This window comes from Alligator mississippiensis, chromosome 14, assembly GCF_030867095.1.
Source record: "Alligator mississippiensis isolate rAllMis1 chromosome 14, rAllMis1, whole genome shotgun sequence".
Classification (NCBI taxonomy): domain Eukaryota; kingdom Metazoa; phylum Chordata; order Crocodylia; family Alligatoridae; genus Alligator; species Alligator mississippiensis.
In genome coordinates, this window is record NC_081837.1 from 43,764,119 (window position 1) to 43,782,795 (window position 18,677).

General features: G+C 46.0%; 1 protein-coding gene across 1 annotated transcript; it reads left to right on the top strand.

The window, feature by feature from the left end:
- The first annotated feature begins 1,441 nt into the window (after positions 1-1,441).
- On the top strand, positions 1,442-13,241 carry GUCA1B (guanylate cyclase activator 1B). Its single transcript, XM_006268078.4, has 4 exons — positions 1,442-2,096; positions 7,045-7,194; positions 9,553-9,667; positions 10,530-13,241. Exons 1-4 carry the CDS (start codon positions 1,893-1,895, stop codon positions 10,655-10,657), a joined length of 597 nt encoding a protein of 198 aa, XP_006268140.2. The 5' UTR covers positions 1,442-1,892; the 3' UTR covers positions 10,658-13,241.
- The last annotated feature ends 5,436 nt before the right edge of the window (positions 13,242-18,677 follow it).

Genomic DNA, 18,677 nt, shown 5'->3' on the forward strand with positions numbered 1-18,677 from the left:
TTATTTTTCTTGTGTAGGAATTCTGTTGCTTTAAAAAAAAATCAGAATCTCACATACAAACCAGCGCCTAAATCAGTTTTGCAACTGGGATGCGGATCCTGAGTCATTTGGGCATTTGGGGCAATCACATCATTACTCCAGCACCCACCGTCATAGCATAGTGTTATATGGGTACCTTTTGGTGGCTGCTGCATCTATGTTAGGTCCTGATGTATATTTGCACCTGGGTACACATTTTTATGGAAACAGGAGCTTAGTAGCCTGATTCTTTCACACTTTTCTCTGGTTCTATCTTCCCTCCCATAAGCAGCTCAAGCTCCCTGGCAGGTTGGGGCATGCACGTCTCAATGGGAGGTAAGAGCAGTGTGTCATCTGAGCCCAGAGCACATTCCTTTCATTTACTTGCAAAAGTCAGGCTGCCTCTTGCCTGTTCTCCTGCGCCCACTTGGATGTCTAGTGACTCGGCCGCAGCAGGAGGAGGAAAAAGGGGTCCCACTCAGACTAGCCTGAAGGCATTCTCTTAAGCAGTGGGACATGTACTTGAGAGCTCCCTCAGACTGAGGAAGGGTCTCCCTCTTCCTAAGTGAAACTTTTGCTATTGGGAAAAGGCAAGTGGCATCACCACCAGTGTTGATGACGGAAATGTCCCATGTGCTGGGCTGACCCAGGGATGTCCAAGCTTTGAGGAGTGGGACTTCAGACACTCCCCTGTGCTTTGCACTTCCTATTTCTTCGCTAGAAGCCCCCATGCGGTCTACATTGGCATTTGGAGGTAGCTCGCTCTCTCCTTTGACTAAACGGGGAGCCTCAGCACCTAATCCTATTAGTTAGGATATCCCCCCTAGGGGGAGATGCCTCATTTTTAGGTGTTGCAATGATAAAATGGAGGCCCGTGCTAGACCTATCTGTATGTGGCCCATAATTCCCATTGATTTCAGTGGGAATTTGGGACTGAAAATCCCATTGGATATGATTCCAGAAAACCATATAATGCACTCTTAGGTGCATACAATACGTCCCTTTAAAACTATGGCCCTGAGGCCCTTTATAAAACGGGTCTCTAGTCCCTAAATCACTTAGGAGCTTCTGAAAATGTTGTCCGTGAGCTCGTTTTCACTGAATGAGATTTTATTTTTAAGTAAAAAAATTGCAAAAGACTGCAATTATTTTTTTTAATCAAAACTGACCTATTTTGCAGTCCTTAAAAAAGGAATATAGTCTGCTATTTCTAGTAGTTTAATTTAACCTTGTGACTATCTTATATGCTTCAAAGGAAGCCTGGAGTATCAAAATCTAGTATGTGTGTCAGGGCTGAAAAACGACACTTACACATTCACTTAAGATAGCTTTGGGATGCCAGCAATTCACAGAGTCAGGATAAAGTGGTGTGCCTGTGACGTGATCAAGGGAATTGAGGCTTTCAAATTTTTTGGCATGGAAGTATTAATATTAGGAAGCATTTTGATCTTGCCTGAAGTCTGCTCCTGACTGAGGCGCAGCTTTGGAACATCTGAAGGTCTCTGCGATGCACACGTGGGAACTCTTAATGATCTTAGTTATTTTTATCCGAGTCCGATACCATGTTGCACTGATTTAACTAAGCAAACTCATTCCAGGATCCTCTAGCGAGGCAATGAAATCAGAAGGGTGAGCAGAACCAGCAGGAAGGAAGGAAGAGAAAAACGAAGAGAAGGATTCAAGCAAAAGGAGCAAAAGGTAGTTAAAATAACATTCAAAGCAAAGGCGGAAAAGAATAACCCAAGAAGAAACAGAAGTAAGAGAACGTAGCTGAAGAGGGAAAAAGGAACAATACAAGCAGCAGGACTTTTCTGCATTTTTCTCTCTTCCCTTTTTTTATCCCTTCTTTCTTTCTTGGGGTTTTGCGAATCAACATGGGACAAAGGTTTACAAACGAGGAAGGGGACCAGGAAGATATCGATGTGGCCGAGTTGCAGGAGTGGTATAAAAAGTTTGTGGTGGAATGTCCCAGCGGGACGCTCTTCATGCACGAATTCAAACGCTTTTTTGGAGTCCAGAATAACAAGGAAGCTGCGGATTATATTGAGAATATGTTCAGAGCCTTTGATAAAAACGGGGTAAGTGTCCTAAATCAAGAGTAGTGATGCAGGTCAGGTAGATCCATGACCAGCCTTGTTTTCCTTCTGAATTATGGCAATTGTCTTGGTTCACTGTAACACATAATTATTTTTTTAATGAAACTAAGGCAAAGTCAGTGATAGATTTGCCAAGGACAAAGCATGGTAGCCCCATAAGGACCTTCAGTGCCTCCCATACCTAACTGAAATTGCCCCATTTCGTTCTGAGAGCTATATCGGAAACCTCAGAACCAGCGAAGGTCAAAACGTTCTCTTACCCATGCCCGAGTTTGGATTTGGATTGAGATGCCTTGACAGTTTTGCCCAAACTTCCTCAAACAGTAGAGCCAGAAGAAGAGATAAACTCTGAGAAGTTATTTTCCCCTCGTGGTACAGAAGGACATATAGTGAATGAAGGTGGAACAAGTGCCCTACATTATTTCTGCACATTAAAATGTCCAAACTGCTGCCTCTCTTTTTGAGAAACTAGTGTTTGAAGTTGTTATATAGCAAGTAAAGTAACTTTTCTTAGGCTGCACCCAAAGTGCACCAAAGTCAGTGGAAAGAGGCATTTGGACCAGGTCGTATAAGCGATCCTCACAGTAAGTATTTAATATATAACTAACTCAAAGCATGCGTGGACAAAATGCAGTCCTCTGCTCTCAGTCGCGCTCAAGCACTGCCCAAATTTGCTGTTTGGGGACTAATCTTGTGTTGAGATTATCGTTACCGGTTCAGATTCAAAGCCTCTCACTCATTCTAAATAGTTCTTAGCACTGAAAGTAGCCCCACTGATCTCACCCTTCATTTGACTTGCAAAGCAAGGTGGCAAAATGATGCTTATTTTATTATTCGTCTGTTATCCAGCAGCAATGTGCAAGACACAAACAGAGCATCTCTGCCCTGAGGAGCTTCTAGATACTTGCTCTGTTACTGCAAGGGATTTTTATTGCCGTGGCAATATGTGGCCCTTGGTGATGTCCGCTGGAATTAGATGTCACCCCTGACGTTCTAATATCGCTATTCATAATAAGCCGATAAAGTTTTTTTTGTTTATAGATGCATAATGGTCAGGGGACAGTACAGGAATCTACGCTGGGAAGACCAACCTGTCTTCTTAACTGCAGTTATGTTACAGACAGGAAAAACATTTTTACGGTGCTCTACATGCCAGTAATGATGGACAGGAGGAAGTTAAGCAATATTTGATTTGAAAGGCTCCAGAAGTGAGAGGTGGTTTGAATAATAAAAACATTATGCGCTTGACTGGCCATTGCCTGTCATCCATTGCAGAGGTCCAAAGTGGGTCTAAAATGCTCCTGTTCCCACTCGGTATCATTTTCTGCCCACAACGTACTCCCTTTTTGCTGGTGGAATGACAACCAGTACTAGATCAGAGGTTTGCAGACTTCTTGTTGCATACTTCCTTCCAGATTTACCAGCTGCCTGTCTACCAACATGCATTTTATATTTTAAGTCTTAGGTGCCAATTAGTATTATAACGAAAATTAAATTTGCCATTACACAATTTCTCCTACGTACCCTCCCCCCCTGCCCCCGAGATGTCTTGCGTACCCCCAGGGGTACGCATACCACAGTTTGGGAACCCCTGCACTAGATGACACAAGGTCTCTACGTCTAATCTGTTGCACCAAATGTTAACGTTCTCCAGCGTTTTAGGCAGGCAGGCAGGCAGGCCAAAAAGTCAGACAGACAGACAGGACTCTCCAAGAACTGCAAGGAAGTTTTGCACTGAAACGTAGTGTCAATTCTGTGTCCACCTCTCTCAGGCTCATTTGAGGATCCCAGCCATAGTAGTTTATGACGATGACCATACGTATCAGTCAGGGGGCACATGAAGCACCCTCCTGCCCCAAGTAGCCCGGGCAGTATCTACACATGTGCTGCTGTGGAGATTTTTACTCTGCAGCAGAATAGTACTTGTATTTAGTAAAAGTACTATTCTGCTACAGAGTAAATTAGTTCACCTCAGCCTACTAGGGGGCACATGTAGATGCATGCGTGACATTTACTGCACAGTGAATTAGTCTGCTTCACAGTAAACATCTCATGTAGATGCACCCGCTGTGAAATAAAGGGATGCTCAACATGGGCCTTGCATTAGACACAGAGGTCCCAGTCCTACTTCCACTGAAATCTTCCTGCTGTGGTTCCAGTGTCAGGAGGACCAGGCTCAGAGAAAAGGGTAACAGAAGAAAACCCAGAGAACGGAGATTTTGGCCAATCCAATTGGGCTGAGAAACAAGTTCCTACAAACCCCTACTAGCTACAGCTAGCTACAGCTAGAGCCACGTGGAGGAAAGGGGACCCTGCAGAATCCCACTGATGTCAGTAGTCTGGCCATCTGTGTGAGCCAAAAGGTGTGTTTGTCAATGGGGGTGACTTTAGTTAAGTTTTCTATAGTTGTGTGTTTGGGGGCTAGCAGTGGACTGTTGCTGCACGGGTGCACACACTAGCTGCAGCGAGGTAAAAGGGGCAGGGATTTCCTGTGCATCAGCTGTGTCGAGGGAACTGCCTCTGTGTGCATTCTTACCCCACGCTAGATGAAAGCTGAAGCCCTCAGTGGGAGAACAAAGTACCTACTTGGTGTGCACGTGTTCTGAGTTTGCCTAACTCGACTGAAAAACACACCTATTTTGCAGGGACCATGTGGCTTAAACACATACTTAGATTTAAGTTCATTAAATTAAGTTGCTTGAGTTGTCTGGCACCAAGGCACATGCTAAATTAGACAGTTGCATTTCTCTGGTTTAATGTTTTCTAGGGTTAATAGGAACAAGGGTGTTCAAAATTCTTAAACCATGTTTAGGGGTTTAGGTTGTAGCCGTGTTGGTCTCAGGACATAGGCAGACAAGAAGAGCACACACCAACTGCTGAAACTTCCTTAGCCTGACGAAGGGTTTTTGAACCCGAAAGCTTGCTTAATAAATATTCTCCAACTATTTGGGTTGGTCTAATAAAAGATATCAAATTCACCCAAGGAACCTTGTAAACCATGTTTAGGCATTTATTGAGATGTTACACTGAGTTAACAGCATGATTTATTCCTTATTATTACAAAAATGGTATTACATGTCCTTCTGCACAGAACCCTGACCTAACTTGCCAAAACAGTAGTTTTTGAAGCTCAAACTGGGGCAAATCTAAAGACACGGGAGGAGTGGAGGACCGGTCCACTGAAATTCAGGCTCTGTAAGCATCTCAAGCATAACAGCAAAAGTCACTAAACACGTCTGGAAATGGAGGCCAGAACCTGTAATTTGACAGTGTCTCTCTTTATTGTGATATTTCTGTAGGAGAATACTTTTCCCCCCAATTTGCCTGTGATTATTTCCATGGGAGGAGACCCTGGCATACATTAGAGCTGCTTTAGGTCCCTCTGGTGGAAGCTGGCAAGCATAAGTCTTTGCCAAGTTGAGTGCTGCAGGGGTGTAGTTAGCCCCGTTGGTCTGAGCTCGAGTGGAAGCCTGGGCAGATGCAAGTACAGCAAAGCTTGCACCTCCAAAGGAACCAAGGTCCCCACTTGCCAATGCAAATCCCAGCAAGTCCATGTGAGTACAACAAGGTGCAATGAGGAGCTTGTGTGCTGTCACTTTTAAGTTCAGCATCATGAATGTCAGTTCTGCAGTGGAAGCATATATATACTTCCTATTAATACTAGCAGATCAGCATGGCTATGAAAGGGATGTCAAAGCAGATACCTTTAATAACCTTGTAGTACCAGTGGGTACATCTACACATGCACTTTAATGTGCAGTAGCTTAATTTACTGCACATTAAGGTGTCATGTAAAAACCTATGTGATTATGCTGATGTGCAGCAAAATAGGCTACTGCACATTAAGCATCACTTTAAAACCATGCATGTTCATTACTGCACATTAAGATCACCCGATGCACATTTTTTTAGTACCTCACATTGAAGGTACTAAATGTAATGTACACTACAAAAAGTGCCTTAATACACATGTAGACACACCCAGTATACCCCATATATTGAACACGAGTGTAAGAGAATGTTTCTGCCATTGTAGTTTGCAAAAGCATAGAAAACAGAACACACACAGCACCCCAGACCATGTAGTCCTCCCACCCAAACTGTTCCAGGGATGGGTATTAACAAGCGATTTCCACTTCTAGCATTTCAGAAATAAAGATTATGGTGCCCTGGCTAAGCCTTCCTTTCCCCATCTCTATCCTGGTCCCTGGTCATCAGCTAACAAGCCTGTAAAACTAACGTTATAGAGTAGGGTTTCCTTGTGAGAGAACTGTTGCGGGGAGGAAACAGTCCACAAATGGGAATACAGATCGCTAACATTTCTCTCCAGACCTTTACATCGGATTTCCACACGGCAAGAATATCACATCTTCACTAGACCGGTGGGCCACCCCATTAATTGTTTTGCAGACTAGATCAGGGTTTATCTGGACATTGTTAACATTTTCCCCATGGCTGGAAATTCAGCCTGCTCCATGGTGATAGTTTCCAAACAACAGAGTAACAGAGGATGACATCCAGTTCAAGGGCCAATAAATGGCCTATGTGGCATCTCAATCCTACTTATGCTCAGAATAAGGCTTAAATAGGAGTCAGGCTATGAGGAGGGATTTTTCTCCTTATGGAAATAAATAGAAAACCGTGTATTTTTTTTCCTTGTATTTTTCTTTTAAACAAAGTTACATGAGAGGTGAAAAAACCACCAAATACCAGACACATTCATACAATGGAAGAATAGATTCAACAGCAGGCCCCGCATTGCACAATAAACGAATAGTCTTGAGAGCGCCTCCTTTATAAATGAAAGGAAGCATATAAGTAACCCCATCAGCAGGAGTAATGTGGTAGCAGCTCTGTCATCCTGGTTTTACACCCTTCCATTGGGTAGGACCAACCCAGGCTCCACGTGGTTGTCTCTCTGTTTCTGCAGGATAACACCATTGATTTTTTGGAGTACGTGGCCGCGTTGAATCTTGTCCTACGAGGAAAGCTGGAACACAAGCTGAGGTGGACGTTCAAAATGTACGACAAGGATGGGAATGGCTGCATAGACAAACCTGAGCTCCTAGAAATAGTCGATGTACGTAAGATTTACCTCTTTGATAGTAGTGTTTCAAAGACCCTTCTAAGACCTGGGAATGGTATGTGATGCGCTGCGGACACGCTTATCAAGGACAGACTCTGTCTCAAAGAAGTAACAGTTGGAGTAGACGACATAGTGTGGAAGAAAAGATTATCATCCCCTGTTTCACAGGGAATAGGAGCCCCGGGACATAAAATGCCCTAGACAACACTCATTACTAGACAGGGGAAATTAGGGTAAGCACCTTGAAATCCTGACCCGCTGTTCAGTTTGACTGCGTCCATATTATTTACTGTTAGTAAGTGTTTGCACAAGTGAATTTTGTTCCTGCAAATGCCTAGAGAGAAGCTATTTTCTCTATGCTGATCAGCACTTACAGGTGAGGCAGGTTAGTTTGGCATGAACAGGAATACCCCTTCAGCATTGTGCCTTCTCCTCCTATTTCTTTTCTTTCAGTTGTGCAGTCAGCACCAGAAACAATACGATGTAATGTAAGTGACCAAGTCATAGGATCATAGGAAAGCAGGGCTGGAAGGGACCTCACAAGGTCGTCTAGTCCAGCCCCTTGCTCAAAGCAAAATATCATGAATAACAAAGAATGGATAGTCAAAGTCCACAGCTCATGGAAACTCAGTATTTGAAATATTATGGAGCATATTATCAGTAAAACACGTATGAAAAAGGAATATGGCCAAGTCTACATAGCATGGGTACACAGTATGGGTATTAAGCCAGGCAAGATCAGCTCTCCTTTGAAGGGGTTAAGGTTACACCCGTCTGGTCTAGCTATCGGATGCTCATCACTGTTGTATTTGAGCCCCCGATTCTCTTCTGGGAATGTCTACACGATCTCTCTCCAGCTGTGGAGCTACTTAGTCCTTGCAGCAGGCCTGGTCATTAGCCAATAACTTTGCCACTAAAACCAGCTGATCCTTCTTGCTGAGTGAGCCATGAGCAGCAGGTATGACAAAAAGGCAGGGGCAACTTGGGGAGGGCAGGGAGTCCTGGGCAGGTTCGGTCTGAGTTTTAAGGTCGGCAAGAAATCGGGCAAGGCTCCATCATGTCCTTGCTACCTGTCCAGGAAGGTGCCAGACAAAACCCTGTTGCCTGTTGAGCAAAACCAATATAAAGAGGTCTTTGTCCCAAGAGTGGCTGGGGCACAGAGATAGCATTAGCAAGATACATTTATGGAGGGGAAGCAGAGAAGATCTGTTTTGTTCTGGAGACAGAAAATAGAGCAGCGGCTCGGGGCGGCACGGTGCTTTCGACTACACCGCTCCTCAGCTGAGTAACTCCACAGATGCTAGGTTGGCCAGACACTTTATCACACTAATGAATCCCCTCTTAACCTGAGATTATATTAGGGGCCTGTCTAGTACTGCTCCTCATGACCTGTTTGGACAAATGTTGATGCTCAAATGCAAGGTCATTATTGTTATTGAGCTTTTCTACAAGAGCTGCTGACTGAAATGCTTCTGTGGCATTTGTATGCAAAGGGTCTGTTCCCACCCAGGCTTAATTTGGTAGCAAAAGCTCCTACTGACTTCCACAGGAATAGGATTGGGATCAGCACAGCAATCAATGTAGAGGACTTTGCTGTTATTATTATTGCTATTATTGCTATCGTTATGGGTATCATTATTCTTACCTTGGTTGTTTGTTAAATCTTTAATGTTATATTCTTAAATGACAACAGCAGTAATAATAATAAGCGTGATTAACTATTGTCCCACACCTTGTGTCATCACTTCCACCTGGCATAAGCAGATGTAACATGTACTTTTCTCATGTGGTGACACTTTATGTCCATCGTGCACTCACTTTTGTCTGATCAAAACCATGGCAAGGCCCCTACATCCAATAAGTTGCACTATATGTTAATCCTATCCATTTTTAGATAGATAGATCTGCCTCCCCCAGATCTGTCACTGACAAGTGTGGTCCTGAGCAAATGATTTTAACTGCTCAGCATGAGTTTTCCCATCTGTAACGTGTGGGAAATAATACGTACATAGTCTGGGAGGAAGCATGGAGTTTAATTAAGGTGTGTAACAGACACAGGCAGGCAGCAAATAACATTAGCAACCCCTTATATTTTTATCTCTCCCTCCCTCTCAATGGATTCCACACTGAAATGTAAAACAAGTATCAACTCTGTGAGAAGAAATGGGACGTTTCCCTCCTTCTCATTTGGGTTCATCAGAGACCCATCTGGGCGCGCCTAGTGCTGGACACCTTTATCGAGCTAGTCAAGTTGGCAGCCTTTACAAAAGGCCTCTACGTCTCGAGTGCTGTGTGAATCATTGTGCCTTTGTCTGCTAGCATGTTTCTATTCATAAGCTTCTTTCCTTCCAGTCTATTTATAGGCTGAAGAAAGTGTGCCGGGCCGAGACGGAGGAAAGGACTCCGCTGCTCACCCCAGAGGAGGTTGTGGAAAGGATATTCCACTTAGTGGATGAGAACGGGGATGGTAAGAAGTCTATGGTTAAATTGGATTCCTGCTTTACACAAACACACCTCAGCTGGACAAGCACATTTTAACCAGAGTTTATTGATAATCAGTTCAGAGGAGGAGGGTCACCTTACTCGTACTAGACTAACTGGGCCACGTTCTGCTTTCTTACATTAGGACAAATCTGAAGCCACTCCATCAAAGCCAACAACTGGTGGAGTGGAGGAGAACGGTCCCCATCATCTTAACGTAATAGGATTTTAAAGTGGAAAATATATTCCATTTTATTCTATTCTGTGTTGATTTTGAAACTGCAGCCATCCCAGTCTCTGAGATCATCAGGTAGCCCAAAAAGGCTGTTGTCCTGAAACCCTTGAATAGTCCTTACCCAAGCCTCGCATTAGCAAGAGTTTGCAGAATAAGCCTCACACGTCTCCTGCTATAGGAGGAGTTATATATCAAATGAACATGCCACTTGATCTTAGTCAAAAGCCCCACCCCTGTGAAGGGTAGGTCTGAACATTGTTCTGGCTGTTAGGCTTCATCTGCAAAGGGAAGTTGCCCAGTATATAGCTATTCTGGAATAACTCCTCATCTGGACACTCTTGCAAAACAAAAGCAACTTCATTTGAGAATAATTCACAGATTTTGCAAACTACCCCTTACAAAGAGGGTAGTTTCAGGCCCACCATGTTACGGATCTTAAGCCCAGCCCCTAATAAGGTACAAAGGACTGGTGCTAAACCACTGGCCTCATGGTTAAGTTTTCATTTAACGGACAGAATATTATTTTTACTTGCTTTTCTCTTCTTCTTCATGTCCCTTTCACTTCCTGCTGCACTTTCCCTGCCTGTCTCTTTCTTCCTCATTTCTTCTACAGGGCAATTGTCCCTTGATGAATTCATTGATGGGGCACGGAAAGATAAGTGGGTGATGAAGATGTTACAAATGGATGTAAACCCTGGAGAATGGATCTCAGAGCAAAGGAGGAAAAGTGCTTTGTTTTAATAGAAGCCAATTCCTGGTGTGGCTGGAAAGGTCTGATGCTGGCCACACTGACGGTTGTGTCACTTTGAGGATGTCATCACCCGCTAGCGGCAACTTTTCCTTCGTGACATGATCTCAGCATCCAAATGAAAACTCTCGAGTAGCTCAAGAAGCCATATTTTTGTATCTCAAACCTGGGCACTGAATGCATGGGGGGCTGCTGGAGACTACTGTCGACAACCAATAGGTCCCTTTGTGTATATTTCCTCTTGGTTCATCGGCTCACGTTTCTGATTGCACTTTAAAAGGAACTAACTTCTGTTAGGATCCTGCAAGGGATAGTACTCTGAGCAGGGCTTGCTAGTCAGACAGCACAGCAGGACTGGCAGGATGCTTCCCTGCTGCAGTGGAATTGCTTTCCTTGTAACTCAGTGTGCAATGCCTGCAGAGAGGTGAACATATCAAACCCAAAAAAGCAAAAAACAGGACATTGATAGCAGACTGAGCTTACTCAGGAGGTGTATTATAGAGCCCTAGCATGTGTGTTTGAGTTATTTAACAAATTATGCCAAGTATAATAGCTGCTAATCCAGCATCCTTGGGTATCAATATATCCTAATCCAAAATAAAAGTTATGTTACAGCTAGTGATATAATACTTTCTCTACCGGAAGCCAAAGCTGTATAAACAGTACAAGAAAATATATCATAAGCAAGAAGTGTATATATTGGCTGGGCAGATGGACTACACCTTCTTTTCATCTCCCATTTCTATGGGCCCAACTCTGCTCCCAATTTCTAATCTAGCCACTGATCCAGGGCTGATTTCTTCACGCACTGGTTCTAGTCTGAAAACACTGAATTTGTAGAAGTTTCACTGCCACGAACGGCAGTTGGTCTCTGGGAAAGAAGTGGATGAGAGATCAGCATTATACTTGGCAATTATTTACCTTCGTGAGAGCACCAGCACCAGTTTAGCATCATAACTCATAGGATGACACACGTGCAGTCTGTAAGTAGTCTACGAAATCAAGATAGCGAGTTTATGTCACCGTTTTTAAATTGGCTTTGCAGCCTGAATAACTTATAGTCAGAGCAAAATCATTTGCAAGTAGTCTGTAAACTGAATGTTTGTAAAAAAATGCAACTAGCTCTGATGGACTAGATTAGACTGCTCTTTTTTTCCCCTACAGGCAAGTAAGTCAAGCCACTTTCACAGGGATATTTGCAATCACTTTTTATTTTTGTGGCCTTTTCTTGCAATGAGCTTGCTACTCATTTACCCAATGGTTTGCTGTCCTGTGGATTGACTGGGCTTTTTTTAATTCAGAGAAATGGGGACATAAACAGAATAGGATGCATTCTGTGCTGCAGTTCAACTCTATGCACTTTTTGATTAAACAGATGTTGTGTCAAACCAGCTGTCAGGTGCTGTGCAGTAGCAGCTCAGCACCAAGTCCCCCAGTAGCTGGCTGAAGTGCGATTGTTTGTCCATACCCTTGTGCAGTGGGTGCGTCATTCCCGTTTTCGAGGTTTATCAGTTCCAGAGATACTCCCCCATGCAGGGGGAAATACTGGGAACACCTCTAGAACTGGAACAAACTTGTTAAGCGTAGATAATTCCAGACTGTGGGTTAGTTGTAAACAGTTTAGAAATCCTGGGCCAGACTTTCAGCTAGCTGAAAAGGCGCAACTCAAATCCCCGCAGTGATTTGTGTCAGCTGAGGATCAGGTTCATAAATAGGATAAGCTGCTATGAGCTGAATTCAGAAAGCGGTGCAAGTTAGACTGCAGCAATTTAAACAATCTTCCACTGATTCAGTTCCACTCACACACACACAGCTTGATTCTGCACTCCCTTACATCCTGCACGCATGGGCATTTACACAGGCCAGATTTTAACTTGGCATTGGTTTTGTACCAGTGTAACAACTGGGTTTATCTGCATAGGGTAGTTACTGCGTGTAAATTTACAGTGCACTAGTGACTCTGCCCAGCTCTCCCATGGGCCATTCTTAGGACATGCTAAGAGTGCCTTTGTGCGAGGTGCCTGACTCCCCTTTGAGAGTGGAGTAAGCTACCTTGCACTTAGCGTGTGCAAGGAGTGTCCACACAGGGAGTTTGTGCAGAGCAGCACGCGTGCTGTAAATTCACCCCCAGCTGCCTGCCCCATGTAGGTGGAGCGACTCCTGAATGACACTGGGCCAGGTAAGGACTTTATCCAAGGCTCATTCAAGTCAACACTAGTTTACACTTACTGATGAAATATCCAGCCTTTTCCAAATAGCAGAGGAACAGCTTCTTATTAGGAACATGAGGGTTTCAAAAGCTCCCGTCTCCACACTCCAATTCAACACCAATTGATTTTCACTTCTCCACTCTGTTTTTCATTTTCTGTCAAGTTTACACATGCTGATATTTAAGTTCTTCTTAAGCTTCCTTAGGCCACTCGCCCTGTCAGATGTACATGAGGAGAAATGGTTAAGTACCTCCAGCACAGATAACCACACGCTGGGGGTTTCTTACAGCGGGCACCCTCGTAGAATCAACATTCAGATTTTGTACCACTTGGATTTAATAAAGACTATTTATTTAATAAGACCGTATGGTTTCTTCCTGTTTGGTTTCTTTCCCCTTTGGATGGAAGTAGTGTAAGGCAGGGGAAAATAAACGAGCGAGGTATCGCAACCCAGAGAGATCTCGTTGCGTTTGGAAGACTAGACAAGGGAAGTGGTGGGAGCCACGTTTTATAACTAGACTGCACAACACTGAAAAAGTGCATGGCAGAGGGTGGTGTTCCTACTGCTGGAAGATAGGGCAGGTAAACTAACAGGTCCCTTCCCTCCCTAACTTCTGTGGCTCGGTGGGTAGCAGGAGACTCATGAGATAAGTACCAGTCTACAATTGTGATCTGCTACTCACCAAGCTAACAGCAAACGAGATGGCAGACCACTGAGGGTTACTGGGAACCAAACCAGTAACCCTCAGTGTCAAACACAAGTCTGCAGTTTGGCTTCAGAGAGTCAGCCTCTAGAGCCAGGACTGTGATACACTCATGTGCTCTGGATCAGGAGCCCAGCACACCCAGACAGGCAGGGCGATGCTAGCTGGTCTGCAGCAGATGACTTGCAGGCAAAGTCAGCTGTGCACACCTCCCCCTGGTGCAGCCAGTGTCGGGGGTACTCCTTTGACTTGCCCAGAGGCAAGGCAGCCAGCATTTTTCTTGGCCAAAAATAAGAGCAGCCTGTCTGAGGTGCAGCAGCCAACCTGTGAACTGCTGAACAGGTGTAATGGACTGTAATGTTGAATGTCATGTACTGTAATGTAACATGAACTGAAGCTCCCCAAAGCCTCCAAGGGACTGGAGGAATGAACTGTAATGCGGACTGCAATTCCCAGAAGGCGGCAGGGGATGGAGGAAGCAGAAAAGCAGAAACAGCACAGGATGCTGCAGCTCTGACGAGACTCGGAAGGAGAGGCAGAGGCAGGACTGGGAGCTGCAGCAGTGGGGAGCCCTGGCAGACGGCTATTAAATGTTTTTGGGACCAGTGGCTAGTTGGGAGCCGTCCAGAGCTGTGGGAGGGTTGAAGGTTTCTTAAGTGTTTATGCCACCGTATTAGTGTCCCCTACATGTTACTTGTTCTTGGGTGATTTCACCACAGTGTCGGTGTTTCTTACCTGTTATCTGCATCCTAAGGGTCTGCGCCTTAATGTTCATGGTTATTCACCTGTGCCTGTCCCTTCTCCCTAACCCGCTGGCTTGTGACCCTAATCCCTAGCATCCCTTATATAAAAGTGGGAACTTCCCTTCCCATTGCCCCGTGCCAGGTCCTGGGGTTGCGAGGTTTGGTACACAGGGACAAAGACAGCCTTTGAACTTTAGCCAATTTATGAGTTGCTAATGGTGGCCACTAAATTATTTTCAGGGCACACACCACCCTCCAATGGAGGGAAGTCCAGGTCAGTAGCTACATAAGCAAAATATTCCCTGGCGACAGCAGGATTGCTCTCCAGTGACCAGTGCCTGGCTCCAAAATTGAGGTGTGATTGCATCTTGTGTGCTAGTTCAGTGAGCTCTGTGGACTTCCCAAGTAGATTTGGCCAGCAACATTTAAAAATCTTCAATTTTTTTTTTAAGTAATGTCCTTTAACTTCACTCTTCTGCTAGTGAAATGCATTTTAAAGGAGAAAGGAGAGATGTGGGTGGCCTGTGTTTGGCGGGTTTGCACAAACAGAAGTCACTGGGTAGATGGGCAGCTGTAACTGCTTCTCGCAGTGCATCGCTCTTCATGCATCTTCCAGTGTGAGGTCTTGGTGAAGAAGGGCTGCTCAGGGGAAGAAGAAAGAGAGCTGCTTAGATCTTTTATGGTATTTAGACACTGGCTGGTAGGGGAGAACAGTCCCTACAAGTAAATTCTGGCTAAAGCAAGAAGTAATGGGCCTGATTTTCCACTCCGTGACACCGGTTTTAAAGTGGATGCAGTGGAGTGGAGACTCCACCCTGATCTCTTGATCTCCTTCTCCCCTCAAAGGTGCTGCCAATTCTTGTCAAAAAATCATCCTGGAGAGACCCTCAGTGCTAAATCACTTCTCCAGTTCCACTTACCTCCCCCCCTCCCATGTCAGCTGTTGATGTCCAATACTTCACATAATCCATTTTCTAGCCTTATGGCCTGACTCAGATTGGATTTGCCTGATCCGATTTTTCACTGACCTAAATTGAGGAGCTGCGAGGTGGGTATCAAGGCTTGGCAATGACAGACACTAACCGATTCCCTGAGCTGACCACCTTCTCTGATGCCTGATTCTCCTCAAATTAGACAAGACTGAAGATGGAATAAGGTGAGAGAGTCAAAAAGTTCATGTGAATGAGGCATGGGGGAGAGGTGGCAGAGAGCAGTAGCCCGGAAGAGTCATTTATGGGAGCATCACTAAGCGCTATGTGGCTTGTACAAGGCTGCTGAGCCCAGACGAAACTCCTGGTCCAGGTCAGATGCAGACCTGCACCTTGGAGCTTCATCTGGTGCAAACCTTCAGCAGAAGTCAGTGGAGATGAGGAAAAAGCTGCCTCCATTTGCAGAGCACGGCACATCTTAGCAGCGATGAGCGGGCTTTAAGAAGCATCAACCTGCATTAGCGACAGCACGGCAGGGGATGCATAAAGCCATCCCTGCTGTAGGGCCTGAAAAAGGAGCAGGCTGTGGTCAGGGAGAGAGATACACCTGCCCATGTGCTGTTTAAAAAGGGACTCCTGTCCTCATCCCAACTCCCAGCACATGCAGCCTGAGTCTCGGCGCCTGGGTGCATGGGGGTGGCAGGCCGCTGGCCAAGCCCTCTCTGTAATGTTTTCATTACAGCAAGAAAATCCCCTGCAGAGAGTTTCGTGGCAGCCTCTGCCTCCTAAAGGAACAGGGTACCAAAAGGGGCCTTTTTTTTTCTTTTGCATTTCACTCACACCAGCCTCTGTTGGTTTCTTCTGGCTGCTTTGTGTATTTCCCACCCTTCGCTAAGACTGAACAGTGGGAAGGATACAGGGGAAAGGCTTCCTGGGTGAGTTTAGCCTGTGAACGTGCCAGGAGGTTGGGATGGGGAGAAGCCAGGGTCTGAGCTCTGCTGTCCCCCAGGCTCTCTGACCATGAGGCCGAGATTCACTTCTGAATGCAGGGTGACCAGCAGCACACTCTGTAATTTCACAGAATCACAGGCAATGAGGGTGGGAAGGGACCTCAGGAGGTCACATCCAGCCCAACCCCCTGCTCCAAGCAGGACCAGCCCCAACTACATCATCCCAGACAAGGCTTTGTTGAGCTGGGCCTTAAAAACCCGCAAGGATGAAAATTGCCCCACCTCTCTGGGTAACCTGTTCCAGTGCTTCACCATCTTCCTAGTGAGAATTTTTCCTAATATCCAACCTAAACTTCCTTTGCTGCAATTTGAGCCTGTTGCTCCTTCTCCTGTCACCTTCCACACTGAGAACAGTCCAGCTCTGTCCTCTTTGCAGTCACCCTGCAGGGAGCTGAAGGCTGTTATTAAATCCCCTGAGTCTTCTCTTTTGCAGAATAAATAAGCCCAGTTTCCTCAGCCTTTCTTTACAAATCATATGCCCCACATGACTTTCTAAAGTTGTTTTTTGAAATGGCCATGAGAAAACTTCCTCTTCCTAATTTTGCTTTGAGCAGGAAGAGCCAGAACTCATGTTATTCCTACCTGCTTCTTACCCATGGGCTACTGTCATTCCTCAGAAGGATTGAGGGTGAGAGTTGCCTTGCTTGGCATCAGCAGGCTGCTGCAATGCGGCTCCAGGACAGATGCATCATCCATATGATTGCGTGTCTGTGTGGGGGCAGTATCCTGGCCACAAAACACACCTGGAAGCAGAAGGGCCCCAGCAGCAGAGGCTTGGGCAGATGGCTTTAGCGATCTCACTAGCATCCAGAGGGTGGCATGACTGCTCCACTGCAGGGACTCACTGCGCAGGGTAAAATCCCAGCAGTAATCTCATTGCTTTGCGCTGCAGACATCCCAGCTCAAGCTGTACCGACACATAGCAAGAGACGTGACCTGCCCCAAAGAGCTCCTAACTTAAGCCTATGGTTTGCCAACTTTTCAGAGTCAGGCCTCCTGCTGTAACATGGTTTTGGCACCTGACTGACCTCACTTTGGGGGCTCTCAACGAGGTGCCACCACTGCAGCCAGGTGCCACAGCTCCACAGGCCTTGTGCACACCCAGATAAGCAACTGCCCTTCCTGCAGTCGCTCCCAGTCTGCCCCGCACCTGCCCCACAGCCCGCGGGAAAAGGACTGGGAAAGGCCATGGCAGAACCGATGCCTGAAGAAGGGTGTTTGTGCCTGAAAGCTTGCAAAGAACATTCTTTCCAACTATTTAGTTGGTCTAATAAAAGACATCGTATCTACCCAAAGAAGCTTGCCTGTCCATGGCAGGACCTGGCACTCCTGCCTGCTTTAGGTGGATCAGATAACCTCTAATGCAGGCGGGAGAGTGCATAGGTACCACAGCCCCTCCGAGCCTGGCTGTTCACGAGGTGCAAGGGGCAGCTTCACCCAGGTGTGACAGTGCCTCTGTGCTGTGTCCCCCCTGAAAGGGTCTCGCGGCACCCCAGATGACAATCACCGATCTAAGCAGACAAGATGGACAAGGGGTGCAAGGAAGGGGCTGTTATTTTCCACCAGGGAACTGGGAGACCAAGGGCCAGGCTTGCCAAGATGCTGACAGGCCCCTTGTGTGATTTGCAGAGGACCCCACTGAGGTGACCGAGGCACTTCGAAAATCCTGGAAGGAACCTCAGTGCATTTATAAATCAGGCCCCAGCGACTTGCCCAGCGGGTTACCGCGCAAGCGAGTCGGAGCTGGGCACTGAGCTGACATGTCTGAGTTCCTGCCCACAGTTCTTGCTGAACCAGCTCCTTGAAGCCAGTTTCCCTGGCCCCATAAATAACTGAGATGACATGGCTGGCAGCAAACCCTCCAATAAAACTAGCCCAGCAAACAGGCAGGCAGAGGGCACCTGAACCGCCCTGAGCTTCTGCTGCCGTTCTCCAGTGCATTACTGGACGCACGAGTTGGGGTGCAGAAAGTCCAGGGCTGATCTTGGGTTTTTTGCTTCTTTTTGGAGCCTTTGGGAACACTCCCCTGGGCCCAGAGGGCAGAGTTCACGCCGAGCTGCCCTCGGGACACTCCACAGCCAGCTCCTCTGCAACGGGCTTTAGAAAATTCCAGGTCTCCATCTTCAGAGGTATCTCATTAGACACAGCTTGGGCTTCTCAAGAGCGTCAGCTTTCCAGGAAGGAAATAAAGGCCAAATTTCTAAGATGCCTGGGGTTGAACTTTGCCCTCCAGCAGAAGGGTAGGGCACATCTCTCCAGCGTTTCATGCAGATTGTATTTGAGAGTTGGGATAGCTGAGGAGCACCAGGACCATACCCACTCCCTTTGACTGGGTGCTGCTCGCAGCTAGGTTGATTGACACAAGCCCAGAGCAGAGCTCAAACAGGAGGTGTAGGAAAACACCCCAATCCCAAAAA